The 18,929-nt window shown below is 44.4% G+C and overlaps 1 protein-coding gene across 1 annotated transcript in view; it reads right to left on the reverse strand.

Moving 5' to 3' along the window:
- Positions 1 to 18,929, reverse strand: part of DNER (delta/notch like EGF repeat containing) — a 274,382-nt gene that overhangs the window by 112,639 nt on the left and 142,814 nt on the right. The window contains exon 5 of the mRNA XM_019737353.3: positions 17,751 to 17,896. Coding sequence (XP_019592912.2) covers positions 17,751 to 17,896 — 146 coding nt within the window. The remainder of the gene's footprint in view (positions 1 to 17,750; positions 17,897 to 18,929) is intronic.

The following is an 18,929-nucleotide window of genomic DNA, read 5'->3' on the forward strand; positions in this document are numbered from 1 at the left end:
ATTTCACCTCCCCAACGCCAGGTCCCTGTTCTCATACCCAACACCTCCAGGAGGCACCTGCCTTCTAGAATAATCTACTGTTCTCTTTCCTACTAAAAATCAACCCCTGACTGAATTAAGTTATTCCAGTCTTAATGACAGATAATATCTTAATGGGATCCCATTTAGGGATATTTGCATTTAAATAGGAAATCATGCTTTAATTACATAGGAATGACGCTCAAATAGCAGGATTGCAGGCATCCTGCCAGGCTGGTGTGTGAGGGAAAACCTGGGATGAGGGGACCTCCCTAGATATCCTTGAATCTTACACCAACTGGACACCACTAGCCGCTCTGCCTTCTGTCCATAAGTAAGGGCAACTCAATTGTACCAATATTAAGTTACTTTTACTTTTTAGAAGCATTTTTTTAAAAAGAATTTTCAGCTCAGAAATAATAAAACCCTACATAATAAAACTTTTTGTAAAAAATTATTTCCTACTAATACTGTTGGCCAGTAACTACGGTTTTGCCATTTTTTAAGAGACCCTTTTATCAGGGTCCTTCTTGGAGACCAATTGTATATTCGCGAGTGTTACTGGCTACGATCGATATTTGTCAACAATTGTATTTTTAAAAAAGATATTTAGCTGAGCAACGCTTCAAAACAATGGGTAAAAAGTAAGGAAAAAAGCCGACTGCCCTCTGCTGTGGCCAACTGCACCAACTCTTGTCACAGCACAGGTCTTAAAAACAAAATAAAATTTTAAAAAATGCTAGTACACAGAGCATATGCTAATGACTTGGATTCCAAAATGCAAGTATCAACTTTCTTCCCAACCATTATCCTTTAAAATTAGAACTCTAAGAAGGAAATTAAATGTGAGTCTAGCCCCAAATGATTTCCACTAAAGTCAATTAAAATCCGTTGTGCCGGCCAGAAACATTCCTGGTAGTCCAAAACAGGATGAGTGGAAACACTTCCATTTGGGAATGCCAAGTGGTCAGAGTACCAAATGCAGCAAGGGTCACAGGAAATGGCAACAGATGACATTTCTACTGCTTTGCATAGCTCACGTAAGTGCCACCTTTTATTGGTAAAGCTCTTTACAAAATGCTTCCACGTATATGATCTCATTTCAAATTCCTTTAGTATTTTTCCAGCACCTACAGGGATCTGTGCTAACTCTAAGGCCTTGGTCGTGCTGCAGCCCTGTGACATGGACACTCTTATCATTCCCATCATTGGTTGGGGAGACAGAGGCTCCAGGGAATTACGTGAGGTGATTTCAGTGAGTACCAGAGTCAGATCTTGACCCTTGATCTGCCCCCGTGTCCACTCGCCTTCTTTGGGCCACAAAGTTTCATACTTCATCCTAATGGTCTGTCCAAATGTGCCAGCCACACTGACAGCATCTGGACCAAGCACAGGAACAGCTCTCTTTCAACACACAGATACTTGCTTTAGCCCTGAATTCTCTCTCAACTAGATGACAAAGATAATAAGGCCTTCATATGCTTCTGAATGATCTAAACAAAACTAAAAATGTTAGAAACCTTGGAAGCGTTATCAAATTTAAAAATGTCAGCCCTCACTGATATCATGTCACTTAATTACCGAGAGCCTCAATACCCCCATCCAAGAACTCGAGTGAAGAAAACGTCCATGTCACAGGGCCCTGGTGAGTGGATACAGCAACAAAACTGATGTCTCGTTAGCATCCTGTCATTTTAAACCAGGCCGAATTTAATGGCGCATATTTCCTTAAATTGTGAAATGAATTGTTCTTATGGTAGAAAATGGAAGTACAATATGATTCTAATCTAAATATGGAAGCCCATACTTCCTACATTTTTATTTATTTTAGCAACCTGAAAAAGCCTTGCAGACAAAAGTCAAATTTAGCTGCTTCTTCTAATTTTAGATATCACAACATATCTTTTTTTTTATCCCCCAAATCTTCTGCATGTGGAGAAACCTTAAAAATAGAGAAGTAAGCTTTGGTTGAAAAAAATCAATGAACATAACTCAGGCTAAAAGAAAAGTGACTAGATTTCAGTACAGTTTCCCAGTCTGTGACGTTGGGATGTGGGCAGCCCCACCCTTAGCCTAAACCAAGTTCAAACTAACGATGACCTTTGCCACTCACCTTGCTGACGGCTCTTTTCCCATTCCAGACCCCTACAAAACTTCCTCAGCAGACTGTTTCATCCCTTTAGCTGGTACTTGGATAATATATAAGTCATCCTTTTAATATTTTAGTTTCCACTGACCATTATTTCCTTTTGCATCAATGTTTAACTTGCTTGATGTATATGATTTTGTTCAACTCTGCTACTGACACCATTTGATGGCGACTACCTATTATACTTCGCTTACCAGCACTTAAATATATGCTAAATCAAACCAAGACCAGAGACTTACAAAGAAAAAGGATAAAGGTAAAAAAAAATGTAGTGAAGAAAGCCTGTAAAGAAATGAGAAAAGTTAGTAGAAAAGAAAAATTAAAAGCATACTAGTGAAGTTAGGAAAGCACTTATTGAATTGTAATGTGGAAATAAAATGAACAAGGAAAAAGCAAACTTTCTAAGCTTTTCTACAGATATAGACCTAAGCACACGGGCACAGTTATTTATAGCACATATAAATGGTATTGTATTTCCTACTGGTATTTCTCCTATTCATAGGCTCCGTTTTCCCCTAGTCTCCTGCCAGAATATTGTGACTGTGCTAAATCAAGATGTGTAAATGACAGTTCTAATGTCCTACATAATTAATGACCTTTGAAATCTGGACAGCTCCGGAACATTCCACTTCGGCCGGGGCCTCTGCTGAATCCTGGAAAACGGTCACACCCGTGTCCTCTGTGCCTTTCTTTCTGCACTCGAGTGTTAAGTGATACCCACTGCACATACCACATAGTCTTCTCTGTCTGCAGTTGAGACACAGCTCGAATTTTCTACCCTGAAACTGTGGAAACCAACTACAGTCGGATGGAGAGGGACGACTGCGTTCATGGCAGGGGCCCGGGGGCCTGTGGCAACCTCCCTCCATCTGCCCATTACTGAGCAGCTGCTGTGTTCCAGGGAGAGCCTCCTCATTGCCTTCTGGAGCCAGAGTCTTTACCCTGTTGACTTGGAAACATCCTCTCCAACCGCAGAATTATCATTAAACTAGAAATTCTCCTCCAATGTGAACTTGGAAAAGATCAATGTTTGCGGCTCAATTAAATGCTGATCACTGCCCCTAAAATGCCCATTATGTGAAAGGAAGTTGAGCACAGAATGAGTTCCTCGTTGCTGATGAGTAAGACATGCAAGTTTGGGCCAAGTGTCTTGGGATTATTCTTAGGACTACAAGGAAAAGGCAATCCGAAGGAAGAAACCCGTGCAGTGACTCACGACAGGCAGACAGGTATTGGGGTGACCCCTGCCCTGCCCCTTCTGCACTGAGGTGGTAGGTCCCCAGCCAGTTTCTGGTCACGGCAATATTGAGGTAGCATCTTCTCTTGAATCTGCCTTATCCCACATTCCCTAGGCATAAACCACGCCTCTAAATGGCTTTCAGGCTAAAGATAACCTAGGATTGAGCAGGTATCCCAGGGCTGCCCTCGCCTGGACCAGTACCCAAGTGGCTCAGGTGAATAGGATCACCTGCCTCCATGAGGAGGCAGAGGAATCTCGAATCTCCAGGAGCTGCAACTCGACCACGTGACTCCTTTCCCTGTAACCAAGACTGTGCCTATCAGCTCCTTCATAAAGGTGAAAGGCAAGATTTGATGGGAAACAATTCAGATGGCCATCGACCATAAATGGATAAACAAATGCTAGAATATCCATGTACCAGAATATTGCTCAACCGTAAAGAGGAATGAAGCACTGATATTCACTACAACATGGATGAATCTTGAAAACATTATGCTGAGTGAAAAAAAGATGGATGCAAAAGGTCACCTGTTGTATCCATTTATATGAAATTTCAAGGATAGGGAAATCCACAGACAGAATGCAGACTGGTGGCCAGGGCCTGGGGAAGGAACGGGGAGTGAGTGCGTAAAGGGTACAGCGTTTCATTTTGGGGTGATGAAAATGTCCTGGAATTAGATAAAGGCGGTGGTTGCAGAATAGTGTGAATGTATTAAATGCCACTGAATGGTTCACCTTAAAATGGTTAATTTTGTACTGTATGAATTTTACCTCAATTAAAAAAACATTGTTTTAAACACCCTGTCAAGCCATGTGCCTGGCATAACTTGTTTCAAAGAAGGAAGCGTTGTCCCCTTTTCTGAAGCCCTCCACACCTCTCGATTCCATCTCCTGCAGGACCTTCACCCATTAATTACGCACACCCCACACCCACTCTGTCACATCTGCCACTTTCTTTCTTATTGCAATGTGATGTATCCTCTGCTCTAGAATCAAAAACTGTTCTTTCAACCCAATTTCCCACTCTCTCCCTGCATTCAATGCCAAACTTAGCAAAAGGACAAGGCACTGGTTACCCAAGCCCTTCTCCTGCTCCCTATATCCCAGCTTCCTGCCAATCACCGTCGCCCTCCTCCCAGCAAGAGCCAGGGCTGAACGTTGCCACCTCTGTTCTCCAGGGAAGCAGGCCAGTTTTCTGAAAGGCAATCACTCCATTTCCTTGATCCTCTTTACTATCTAAAGAGCTTGTAACAAAGTTTAACAGAAAGGTTGGTAGAAGATGTCTGTAAAGGTAATTGCCCAGCTTTCATTTTATCTTTTTAGCACGTTTTAGGGAATGTTCTGTTTGTTTTTACTTTGGCTTTTTGCAGCCTGCTGGCAGAGAAGAAAGCAAAGGAAGATGGCCCTCTGCCTTAGGGAAAACAGGGGAGAGAGTGAGCCACTGATCCAAAGGTCCAAAGGTGGGAATGGGGGTTGGGATGGAAACTGAGGTGCTGGGAGGGGTGGTCAAGGAGCAGACAAATGGAGAACCTGTCAAGTTGGCTTTTAGCAAACTGACCCACAGGTCTTGCAAAGAAGCCCTTCAGAGAATCACCACAGAGGAGAGACAAAAGGTCCAAAGTGGGAAGAGGTCCAAGATAGCGGACTGGGGGGAAAAATTTTTATTTTAAGTTGCAAAGTGGTTTTCAAAGTCAGAGAGGAAAAAAGAAGAATTATCCAAAACCAAACTGGAGGTGTTTAGAAAAATAAAGGTGCAGAAAGTAAACAAAGAGGTCCAGAGATAAAGGTTAGAGGAAGGCCTGGACCAGGGCAAGGGAGACGGGGGCTGAGGTCCTACTGGGGGCCCCATGAGGCCAAAACTATCTTATAATAATATTCAAACACAGTGTGCCTTTTTCTCATTGACACAGGCACTAAAGATGCAAAAACAATGGTTAAAAAAACTGCTGGTACATTCACAGAAATCAAAGCTGGGTCTTTGTAGCAGGAATCTTTGGTCTTCACCATCACCAAGCATTTGCAGGAAGAAAAAACAATGCCGGTGTCACTTAGAACACCCTTGATGAAGCAGTAAAAAGGAAAATTTTACAACAGCTCAACCCTTGAGTGCACACCTTTTTAACATTCTGGGTGACAAAATAGGAGGTACGCCTCAAGCACCCCTCCTGCTCCCCAAAGTCCAGGGGTCTCCTCAGGAAACACACTTGTGTAGTTGTTTGAGTCATGACCTAACGAGCCCGTTTTTCACGAAACACCTTTTTTCCTTGAAAGAACGACTGACAGACTAACGATGGTCATTCAGACGTGGCTGTTCCACAGATACGTTCTCTCACGTGAACCAAGGGAGCCTGTCACTTCAAGGGAAACAACCAATAGTTTCTGTTGTCAGAGTTAAAATTTGAGCTTTAAAAGCCTTAAGGGAAAACTGAGAATTTTGGAAAACGTTTATCTTTCATTATGAGCCTGACAGACTTTAACACTTAAAGAAGACTTTTCTGATGAGATTGGTGGTGATAGTCACCACAGATGTGATTTTTCTGTTGTTGTATAGTGAGATGTGTCAACATTTGGAAGCTCTGTACAACTCTAATACTTTCCAAGTGACCAACGTATGATGTTGTAAAAACTATTCATGGGTAGAAGATCCAAAATGCAAAACAGACCAATGGATTTTAATGTAACAGTGAGCATGAGGGCATTTACAGTTTCAGATTCCACATTTATGAATCTGCCGCTTATTGAGTTTTGGAGTATTTTCAAGAAAAATATCCACAATTATCTGAAAAGGCTATTAAAACACTTCTTTTTCCAACTGAATGTCTCTGTGAGGCTGACTTTTCTTCCTGTGCTTCAACCAAACAACACATTGCACTTGGTTGAATGTAAAAGCAAATCTAAAAATCCAGTTGTCTTCTTTTAAGCCAGATATTAAAGAGATTTGTAAAAACGAAAACGATGCCTCTCTTCTCATTAAGTTCTTTTTGTTTTGGAAAATATAGTTACTTTTCATTTAAAAAGGTGTCATTTTTGTTAACAAGCGATGGGTTTATTAAATGAAATAAATACTTTTAATCCCTCCGTGTAAGATCAATAGATGGAGCTCAGTCAACAAAAGCTCTTTAGGGTCTTCGATAATTTCTAAGAGTACAAAGGAGTCCCGAGACCAAAAAGTCAGAAGATCACCCGGCTCGGTGAAGTCAAACAGTTCTGTCTGTAAAATGCCAAACACTGCATCCAGGGGACAAATCTTCAACTGAGTCTGTAGCTCGGCGGACAGAAAATGGGACCAATCTCTACCGACCAAAACAGGCAGACAGCCAGCAGGGAGCCATTTTAGACAGGAGGGTACATGTCAACTAATACCGTGATGAAACCCCACTCTGCCCGCCATTGAGACATGGTAGTAACATGCCCAGAGCCCGCTGGTGTTCTCTCCAGTTTGGGGAAAGTGCAGCTGGCCTATCCCCCTAATCCACGATAGGACATCACGAATCTGCCTAACACTCCACAACTCGGGAGAACAATCTGCAAAGCCAGACTGACTCGTAGAAACTAAGAGGCTGTCACAGAAGCAATGGGCAAATATCATAATCAAACTACAGCTCTATTTCTCGTCAGACTCCTGGGAAAAAGATGAGTCCATTTGTCCTTTAAAGTCGGATTTGGAGCAGCTGCCAAGAACAGAAGACCATGGTAGGGAATATTCGAAGGGTTTTTTTTTTTTTTTCCCTCCCCTCAAAATCTGAAAGAAGTCCCACCCTGCCCGACATGGGCACTGACTAGATATTTAATTAGAAGCTGAGGAGGTTGATAATGTTTCAGAGGAGATTTGAGCATCAGGTGAGGGTCAAGTTCAATGAATTCTGATACCAGTGTTTTGACTCCCAACCTCAGGAGAGCAAGGACCCAGGTGGTTTTCCTCAGTGTGTTTTGTTGGGGTGAAGCTCCCTGCCTGGTGCATAGAGGCGCTCACAGAAAACTGGAAGAGGGCATGAAAATGTGCAGAAATAAATAAATACCCCAAGTGATAAGAGGAACAAAGCCCTTTTGTGTGTGTGAGCCAGCACCGCAGACAGTTTTCAGATCCCTGAACAGGACGCCCTCGGCGGGCAAAGCCATTGAGCTGCACTATTCCCACCGCTCACACCCAGCTTTCTGACTGAGAATAGGACCAAAGGGTAAGTGTTTTCGGGAAAGACAAGGAAAGCAGGCCCTCCGAGTTCCAAAGTGATGGTTTTCCTCTCTCAGGCATCAGAGTCTAGTTTCACTGAGAATGTCCTTGATGAAGCAGTAAAAAGTAAAATTTTATGAAATCTCCATCTTTGAGGGTACATCTTTAGAACACAGCCTTATTTCTGTGTTCTAAAAATTATTAATTGAAATCTCAGAATGATAGTTATCTGTCTCCAAAACAGACTTGTAAAATGAGGATCTCTCCTTTTTGTGCAGTCAATGAATTGCAACAAATTGGAGTGCAAAAACCAGGGGTTGCAACAAACAGTTTCTGGAACTTATTTATCTTACACCTGGAAGTGTGTAAGTCCTGGGATGTGATGTACAGCATGGTGGCAATGGTTAACAATGCTGTACCGTGTATTTGAAAGATGCTATGAGAGTAGATCTTAAAAGTTCTCATCATGAGAAAAAACAATTGTAACGATGTGAGGTGATAGACATTAACTAAACTTGTGGTGATCATTTCACAATCTATACATATATCAAATCATTATGTTCTATACCTTAAATCCATGCAACGCTGTATGTCAATTATATCTCAATAAAACTGGGGGGAAATTAATCAAAAAAAAAAAAAAAGTTCCTGGGCTATGTGTAAAAGGCTGCATGCCACCAACATAGATGTTCTCTTTCCCTGAGTTACTTATTTCATCTATTCTTCAAAGTTTGTTCTGGAATAAGAGTTTCAGAGGTCTTAATCCCCTAGTCCAATTTATGCCAAAGAAAATCACGGAATGGAGGCTGCTGAATCTTCTAAGTTCCTTTGAAAGGCCTTGAGAATGTGACTTCTCATGTCTTGGTCTGATGTTCATGGCATCTCACAGTCTTACTGGCATCTGGCCTCAGGCCCCACCCACACCTGCAGGGTCAGGATCTGTACTTTAACTAGATTCCCAAGTGAGTTGTGTGCACCTTGGTGTTTGGAGACTCACTGCGTCAAAACACCATCAGGTCAAATCATTTGAAAAGTTTTCTACCTGCTGCCTGGTTTTCCTCGTAGTCAACAGTGAAACCACCTGAAGACACTAAACAAGAAATAAAGCTGGCGGTAGTTCTCACCATCTTACTGGAGGATGAGGAGGGAGTGGGGAAGTGGGACCAGGGACAGTGCCACCCAGTAGGAGGCGCCATGGAACAAAAGTGCAGAAATCTCCCTTCATTCTTGTCCTTCCCCATCACAAATTAGCTCTTGGGCTTTGGGCAAATAGCTTAAATCTCTCATAGACCTCAGTTTCCTGGTCTTGGAAATAAAGTAGGTCTCTAAAATCACCTTCCCCTCAAAATTCTATGACCCTGGAAATGTCACCAGTGATATAATCCTCACCCTAATACATCTGGAGGGCCACCAAGCCACAATGCCTCTGCAACTATCTATGAGCATGTAGAGATACATTTCAACCTTCTGGAAAATTCCAGTGCCTAATGCAAACATGAAGAAACATCTATCCTTCAGGACATAATTTTACAATATTTCTTAAAATAATTTATAATGAATGACTCAAATATGTTGTCATATTTTTGTGCAGGCAATGATATGATCATCTTTCCATTCTATCACACAAGAAACAGCAATGGCTTTTTAAGTATATTAGTATCAAAAGATGTAATTCAAACACAAGTCAACAAAATTCTAGACGGGCTTATACTTTACACATTGAAAAGGTGACGGCTGGTCTGCACTTACTTTTAGGATCTCTGTAGTTATATGTTTCTAGTAATTATTATTCTTTTTTTATTATTCATAAAAGTACTTTCTCAAAGGTCCACAAAGCAGATTCTGCAAGAAAAATATCTATGGAGAGATCGCCCATCTTTTACTAACTAAGACATGCATCGCAGACACCTGCTTTTTGGCACCACCTCCAACGCACCTGCTCCCAGGCTCAAAAGTTTGTACTGAGCATTGTCAATAAGCGACGGATTCACTCAAGAGAAAGGTTCCCACCTCCACACCTAGAAGAACAATTTCTTCGAGTAAATTAGTCTCTGTAATGCTGCTAACCATGGTTCATCACGTTATTTCCCCATCCATGAGTCCACACTGCCCCTCCCTTGCTGTGTCTCATTACCTACTCCCAGGAGAAGTCGTCCACAGTGCTGGCAGAAGCGTGGGGCCTCACCCCACCACGCACTGAGCAGAACTACAAAAAGCGACTCCACATCCTGAGTGCCGGCTGCTGTCTTGATGCTGGAAGGATGTAGTGAAGGCCTTTCTTCTGACTCTTTGATGGGCTTCTTCAGCGACCCTCCCGCCCCTTTTCTCTCTCATAACCCCACCGAATCACAGTCCCTTTTCAAGGTCTCATGAGGGCCTTTATGTTCGCACTAACGACAGACGAGAAATTAGCTCTCAGAGAAGTGATGGATGAAAGAAAGTGACACTCATTCCTGCTTTCTGGCAAGTTGCTACTTCCTGACCTGAAGAGGTACCCGCCCGACAGGTTCAAACCAACAGGAGGATGGCATCTGTCGTGTGGGGTGCCAGGCGGGGTCTCTGCTCCCACAAGAGAACGCAGGGCATGGTGAGGCCAAAAAGGAACACCCACGGAGCCATAGGTAGGGGAGTCATACCGCTATACTCTCGCTGGTGGCTGGGTCGGAGAAACAGGAAACAGGAGCCACACAATTCTCAACCCTCATTGCTCCGCTTGCAGGCTCAGCCACCATCTTCTTGCTAGTCCCCATTTTTTTCTCTTTCTGCTAGCATAGCCACAGCAGTTATATTAGTGGCCAATGGCTCACTGGTTACAGCTGACGGCCAACTAGCCACAGCTGATGGCCATCCAATCACAGTTGATGGCCATTTACTACCTGAGCCAGCACCTGTCTATGTGAGGCTGAGAGCCTGGAAACTACTTTCTGGGGCTCTGTCCCCACACTCCACCCCTACAGGCTCTCGCCTCACAATCTACGCGACAAGCGTCTTCCGCGAGGGGTCCTGTGAGAGGAGCCTGGAGGTGAATGCAATATCCTGGGCACAGCCAGGGTTTCTCAGGGTACCACCAGTACTTCTGGGCACAGCCAGACTTCCTGGGCTTCTTAGGGTACCACTAGTCTTCCTGGACACAGCCAGGGTTTCTCAGGGCACCACCAGTACTTCTGGGCACAGCCAGACTTCCTGGGCTTCTTAGGGTACCACTAGTTTCCCCAGGTACAGCCAGGGTTTCTCAGGGCACCACCAGTACTTCTGGGCACGGCGAGACTTCCTGGGCTTCTTAGGGTACCACCAATCTTCCCGGACACAGCCAGGGTTTCTCAGGGCACCACCAGTACTTCTAGGCACAGCCAGACTTCCTGGGCTTCTTAGGGTACCACTAGTTTCCCCGGACACAGCTAGGATTTCTCAGGGCACTGCCACTCTCTCTGGGAACAGCCCGACTTCCTGGGCACAGCCAGGGCTCTCAGGGCACTGCCACTCTCTGTGGGCACAGCCACACTTCCTGGACACAGCCAGGCTTCTCAGGGCACTGCCACTCTCTCTGGACCTCTCAGGGTACCCTGCTGGAACAATAGCGACTCACAATCAAGGTGCTTACATATTCTCAATGGCGGCCAGTCAAGAGACAAAAGCAAATATCCCCCAGTTCCACTACATAGTGGTGTGTTCCCAAACAAACAGTCAAGCGGTCCATTAAATTAGGGATGGAAGGCAATTCCCCATAGTCCATAGTCATTTGCCAGGGCTGTCCTGGGGTGAAGGACGACCTTGACCTCACCCTCATCTCCCATGGAGGACTCAGCAAGCGGTTCTTCCTGGGACAAGTCCTGCATCCGGGCTGCCTGAGCAAGAACTTCCCGGCCCACAGGGCCGCAATAACCTTCGCTTTTTCCGGCCTCTGCTGTTTGGGGAAACGTCCACGTCTTTCCACCCCTCCACAGGGGTCCAGCTCTCCAGCACCTGCACAGCTTTTCCTGTGCTGGTGGGAGAATCATCCACGTCCTCCCACCCCTCCATGGGGGCCCAGCTCTCCAGCAGCTGCTCCCCCTGGTCTTCTAGAGACTGAGTGTTCATGCACACAAACTGCTCCACCGTCCTTTGGAGAGCTTTGGCCGGCACCATACCCTGCTCGCTGCGCCATTTGTCATGCGGAGGGGCCTGGGCGGTCTCTGCTCCCGCTCCCCACACAAGAAAGCAGGATATGGTGAGGCCAAAAAGGAACACCCATGGAGCCATAGATGGTGCAGTCATACCACTATACTCTCGCTGGTGGCTGGGTCGGAGAAACAGGAAACAGGAGCCACACAATTCTCAACCCTCATGGCTCCGCTTGCAGGCTCAGCCACCATCTTCTTGCTAGCCCCCATTCTTTCTCTCTGCTAGCGTAGCCACAGCAGTTATATTAGTGGCCAATGGCTCACTGGTTACAGCTGATGGCCATGTAATCACAGTTGATGGCCATTTACTACCTGAGCCAGCACCTTTCCACGTGAGGCCGAGAGCCTGGAAACTGCTTTCTGGGGCTTTGTCCCCACAGCATCAAAGATTCCATTGGCTCAAATTATTCTGACCTATTTCCTCTTGAAACAAGAGGGAAAGGATTGGCAGCATTGCTTAAAATGCTCTGAGGGGTTACTACAGCATTCTGGGTCACACCATCTGTGAGACAGCCTTACACCAGAGGCTGTTTTCCAATTCATTACTTTATAAAATTAAACTCACCATGTCCTTCCCATATTTACCAAACATATAACTCAAATTACATACCTAACCCAAAACTCAGAGAACTGGTTTCCCATCATATTTTTGTTCTTTTGTTTATTTTGTTCATTCGGTTCATGGACAGTTTGTGAGCATCTCCCACACTTTGGAAAGCATCCTGCTAGCGGTTACAGTAGGTGCAGAAGGAACTAGGCCCAGGTTCTAACATGAAGGAACTCACCCTCCGAGACTCCCCTGGGAAGCGCCCAGTGAGCCCACGTCTCAGTTGGATGTGTCTCTGGGCTCTCAGAATACACCTGCAAGCCTCGCCCACGGGCTGCATCACACGGCACTCATCCATGATTTTACTGGTCTAGCACCCTGCCCCGCAAGCTTCCAGCTCCCTCTCTGACCAAATGTGCATCCCCCAGAGCCTCAGGCAGGACCAAGCACATCACAGGCAATAACTCTGCAGCGAAGTGAATGCAAATAAATAATGATGTAAAGAAACATAAGCACACATCAATAGTCAGGGTCTCATAAGAACAATAAAGTGCAATAGGGCTTGAGCAGAAAAAGTTTGCACTGAGGGATTAAGGACAGCTTCCAGAAGTAAGAAGATTATTTTGAGCTGAGCCTGAAATATAGCTGGGAAGGCAGGCGGGCAGGGGCAGAGGATTGGGGAAGGGTGGTGTGGCAGCGAAGGGTTCCAGACAGAGGGGACCGCATGAGCAAGACCACGGACACCTGAGGGAGGAATTGGCGCCGCAGGGTTGTGAGAGGAGCCGAGGTTGGAAGCTGGAAAGCACCTAGCTTACGGCATGCTCATGCTCGTCTCCAAGCGCTGGGAATGAGATCAGAAATAAACAAACCTCAGAAACGGGGATTTACTACGAGCCCTAACAAAGAAGCCCGTGCTTTTGAAACAGGAAAATAAGATAGGTAGAGATGTTCACATAGGCAGACAGGCTCTTGGAAGGATGGAGTCGCCTACATAGGACACGTGGACTGGAGAACAAGGGCAGCAGGGGATCTGGGTGTTACTGAGCGATGGACAAAGCAACTTGTTCAAGTCAGTGATTTCTTGCCGACAACCAAACCCACCCAGAAGACTCCGGCCGGAGCAAGACTAGGACTTCCTGGAGCTTGAGCCTCTGACTTCCAAGAGCAGGGAAGGAGGTAACAAAAGGCCAGAAATTTTCATGAGCCTAACACGCTAGTGCTTTTCTCAGGTACAGGCCCACGCACACAGGCAGAAGTGAAACACCGGCTCCAGATGTGCTTTTCTCAGGTACAGGCCCCTGCACACAGGCAGAAGTAAAACACAGGCTCCAGACGGGATTGAGAATGGCTCCCAGCCATGATGCCCGCTCAGTCCTTTCTCAGAACAAAGTCTGAGTAGTCAGCTCTATATGCAGCCCAAATAGCCTAAGGGTGATAGATTCCCAAGGAAAGAGCTGGAGAGATTTCTAAGGAACCTTCTCGTATCCGAGAATGGAGACCTGACCCATTTACCTATCAATGTAGATCAGGGCTAACAAATTAGAAAGCTTTGGGATATGTATTGAACCATTATATCACTTATCAGCATTTACCTTTTCTCCATTCATTCCAAATGACCTTGAAATCATTAACAACGGAATCTCTGAATAAAAAAATGTGGTATATTTGCTTTAGGGAATCAACAAAAACAGGAAGATGATAGGCACGGCCCCTAATTCCAGAGCGATGGTCCTCAATCTACTTTTGCATCAGAACCACCTGGTTGCCCAGTGAAAGGCAGCATAATCTGATTGAGGAGCCTGGAATATGACTTTTTGTCAAGGGCCTCAGACAAAACTTAGGCAAACTAAATTTTAAAATTGTTCCTTTAATTTTGTGGGCAAGGTATGCAAATGAGTAGAAATAATGAGTTAAAGAGAAAAATAGAGAAAATTTATTTTTTAGATTAATTTTATATGTCAACTTGGCTGGGCCTTAATGTTTGACCAGTCAAACATTATTCTGGATGTTTCTGTGAGGGTGTTTTTGGCTGAGGTTTACATTTAAGTCAGTGGACTCTGAGTAAAGCAGATTGCCATCCACAGTGAGGGTGGGCCTCATCTAATCCACTGAAGGCCTGAATAGATGAAAAGGCTGACCTCCCCTGCGCAAGAAGGAATTCTCCCAGCAAATGGCCTTTGGACGCTACCTGCAACATCAGCAATTCCTGGTTCACCAGCAGACCACCTTTGTACTCGAATTGCAACACTCTGAGTATTCAGCCTGCCAGCCTCTCCTCCATCAAATTTTGTACTCATGGAAACTCCACAATGAGTTGGTCCACAAAGAGTCAATTCCTTAAAAATAAATCTCCTTAATCATAATATATATATATATATATATATATCTCCCACTGGTTCCTTTTTTCTGAAGAACCATGACTAATACGTATCTCTTGCTCTTGCTCTTGCGAGACAGGGTCCATGGAACTTAATTGGATCTAAAGAAGGTTTAAAGCCCACACCAGCAAAGATCACTGTGTGACTCCCTGACATTCACCTTTAAGGTAATTAAGGAATCATCAAATAGACAGCAGCCAACCTTTGTGACAAAGTTCTAAGAGAAGTAGTAGCCCACAGTCAAATTTTTTTTATAAGGAAAAGAAAACATCAGAATCAAGCCTTGTAACAAAATCAGTTTTTAAAAATAGAGAGCTCCTTGCAGTGCTATAGTAAACATTTGAAAAGACCTTCCCAGGATCGTGCGATAACAAAGAACAGAAAGCTTAAGCTGTATCGCAAACGACCCGTCAGCTTGGACTGTGAAATATCCTCTAGCCAAAGTACATCTGACAGCAAAGAAATGAGTTCCATTACCGAATGAGAGTAGTGGGGAAGTAACAGAATTGCTTTTATTTTGATGGATGATCTAATAAAACGATATAAAAATGATTAGAAACCATAAAATTAAACCACCATACAGTTCTTTTTGTTTTCTACTACAGAGTGGATTCTTAAATTGAGTGGAAGTCTGGATAGATAACTTCTAATTTTAGGAAAGAGTGAAAAAAAGAAACAAACTTGATAATAAAAGTATTTTATTGTTGGCAAACTACTCGTAAATCATGACAATAATCACGAAAAGCCACGGAACTCAAGTAGACACAAAAACGATGAACCATCTTTCCATTCGCACTCCCACCATCTTTTTGTGAACTGTAGAACTGGCTTCCAGATGTTTCTCTCCAAGATAACAATGTGGTGGGTCTACAAATGGACAAGGTAATGTCAGCCTAATCATTTGCTTAGAGTCACCAAGGGTAATTATAATGGCTCAGATAAGATGACTGGACACAATTTTCTTAAATTCACTGAAGGTAAATGCAGGCTTTACAGAATCAACAGCAGAGGCTCAATACTCTAGAAGCAACTTGCTTGGAGCTGGGAGGTAGAGGCAGAGGGTGGAGGAGTCATCTCGGGGAGCAGCACTCAGATCTCTTCAGAGGAGCTGGTGCCCATAAGAAGCTGCGCTTCCTCTGCAGCGATCTGCTAAAACGAGCATGGATTCCGCACTAAGGCCTGTGAGTCACTTTTTCATGGAACACAAAGCACGTTGGTAAGATTTGCCAAGTTACCTGCCAGGTGCTACGTACTTCTACGGCCTTTTCAATGAGTCAATTCCAAACCAGCAGGCAGAGCCTCTTCGCTAGAGCTTTCATGCAGATGAAACCCGTGTGAGTGCTGCTGACCACAGCAACACGCACGATGGAAGACAGTATGGTGACCACCTTATGGATGACGTTTCCCAGAAGGGTCGCCCATTACAACAGAAAGCTCACGAGGAATCTTCACCCGTTCGTCAGTCCAAAATTCTGAGACGAGTGCCCTGTTCCTTGTTTGAGGCACTTCTCTTTCGCCAATGTGATCTTTCTGAGGGCTGATCAGGCCTCAGAATTATTCACTGGGAATAGGAAGAATGAATCTGGGGAAGACCACGGTCTCTTCTTTGCAGCTCCACTGGGGAAGATCTGACACTCTTCCTCTCGATTCTCATCTTTTCTCAAGTTATGGCATCCTAGTCTTGACTGTCATAGAAGAACACAGTACCCTTCTTTTTTTCCATTAAATAAGTTGATAAATGACCCTTCCCCCAAGAGAGAGGAGAAACAGGTCCAAGTGGGCTGAGATACAAGGAAATGGGGTCCACGGGGCAAGCTCAACTCAGGACCTCATGCATCACCTCCTGGCTTTACACCAGACACTCTCCTCTCTCCCAGGGATTTCATTTTGGCCTTGGTTTACATTTATGTTCTTTTTCAAAGATTTAGCAGAAATTATTATCCCCACTGTGTTCTCATGTTCTGACCATATTCTGCCCCTACAAGGGATAGCTTGCAGAAAAGTGGTGTGTTTAGGCTACTGCAGTATTCCACCTAAAACATCAAAATCACGGGCTTTCCAAGGTGACCCGAGCAGCATCTTCCTACTTCCCTTTTGTCAGTTAGCCCCATTCCTTCCACCTGGCCAAGTGCGCCACTACTGAATGTGCTGTCATTACCATAAGGAGGTGTCACCAAAGATAACTTAGCAGTGCTACTCTTAAAATTGGTCTAAAACGAATCAGGCTCTTTTCCTATTCAGAGACCCACTTTCACTTATAACATGAACTCTGTCCAACAGAAAGATGTGTAGAACTGGGGAGAAGAAAATGGAGGAAAGGATCCTGGAGACAGAAATAGCAGGTGGTAAGAGGAACAGACGTGCCCTAGTGGAACGGGCCCCGTTACAAGGCGCACAGTGACCCTCTCTGAGCATGCTCAGATGGAGTCCATCTGCCATCTTTAAGGGACCCCTATACTAACAGTGACTGGCCTCAGAGGCTGCTACAGTTCTTTGCTGGTTGGATGCTGGATCCCGTCACTAACCAGAAGAAGGAGGAGAAACTGTACGTGGCCCCTGCTCCAAACCTCATGACCCTGCGACCTGAGCTACTGAAGAAAAGGGGGAACAGGCTCAGGTCTCCCATAGCGCTGATGACGCTGGGCCACGAAAGTCAAAAAATGATGTCAGCCTTCTTATCCCTGCCTCTTCTCGGTTCCTTCTCTTACTTTTACTTCTGCAACTGTGAACAGCGCTGGGGAAATGCGATGTCTAAGGAGGGATAAATTATGTAATAACTGGGAAGGAAATGACCCCGTGCTTACCTCTTCATTCTTCCATTTTTCTTGATTCTGCTACCAGATATGATGGCTGCTACTTCTCACAAAATCTCTACCTCATACCAAAGCAAGAAGGTCTAGCACTGCACAGATTTATTATAATTACTTTAAAAATTATATGGAGATTTATGTGTCTGTATGTTGCATACTAATACATGATTGAAACCAGAAATTCAGAGGGCTTTTTTAATACATTTATGTAAACTATATACATATATATATAAATATATATACTTTTTTTTTTTTAAGCTGCCCAGTGTCCCCTTACCTCTGATGGCTTCGTGACGCATTTTCCTTTTCCTGAACACTCCACGTCGTTTGCATGGCTCTCCCCCGGCGTGCAGGTGCTGGCCTTCACCACCAGAGTCAAGCGCAAAGCCACGATCGATTTAGTAACTGAGTCATTCACAAAACCTAAAAGAAAATAGGACACACAGGAAATGTAGAGTCAAGTGTTACCAGCGTTCTTTTCACGAGACCTATGGAGTTTACACAGCATTCAAATCTGGCCAACACAACAAGAAGCAGTAAGTTAGGCAAAGGCATGAAGCACACACAGAGGCCATTCGGACCTCAGGCGTTTACGACATCCTGAGAAACACCTAAGGCCAAGGAAAAGGAGCTCCAGGCATTTCTGTCATCACCTCAGATCCCTTTGCTTCGTTCCTGCCCTTGTCCTCTGGGGGCCACTTTGTCGCTCAATTCCATCCCTTCTCTAACATCTTAGAATTAACTTCTCCAATTTGAACCCATCTCCCAGGACGCCACCTGACTGCATCTGCCCGCTCTTCTTCCTCCTGGCTCCTTGGGGTGGTCACGAGCACTAAATGTCCCCCAAGGCTGCACCCATCACCAGCCTGAGCAGCTCCCAGGGCTTTCACAGGCTGGCATGCAACGCGGGCCCACATTCTGTGTTAGGCTTATCAGTGAACATCTTACTCGTCATCGATCTGACTGCACAGTATTAAGTTACATGGTTTTAACCATCAAATAAAACAGGACCAATCATAGTTGAACACTGATCACCATATCCGTGATGTGTCATATTTATTGTTGAATGATCTTTACGTCTAGTGCAGCCATTTGTACATAGTAGATAGCAATAAACATGGAGTAAATAGCCTCCAACTGGAATAAAGAAATAAATACTGTGAATATTTTGCATCAATGATATAATTATTTCACTAAGAATGTGTCTCTTTTTCTAATAAGAGAGTTCATTTATTTATGTGCAGCTTTTCATTCTAAAAAGAATATCTTATAATTAACACTTCCATCATCCAGAAGGAAGACTCCTGCATTACCCATAAAAAGTGCTCAAGACAAGGTGTGACAATAACCCTAGACAGCCATGCCTCTCTGAGCCCCAGTTTCCTCATGTGTTAAGTAAGGATAATAACCCCAAAATAGGGTGGCCACAGAATTCATCATGAAAACTGGGACTCTT

This window comes from Rhinolophus sinicus, chromosome 17 (assembly GCF_057876585.1).
Source record: "Rhinolophus sinicus isolate RSI-liver-muscle chromosome 17, RSI-T2T, whole genome shotgun sequence".
Taxonomy (NCBI): domain Eukaryota; kingdom Metazoa; phylum Chordata; class Mammalia; order Chiroptera; family Rhinolophidae; genus Rhinolophus; species Rhinolophus sinicus.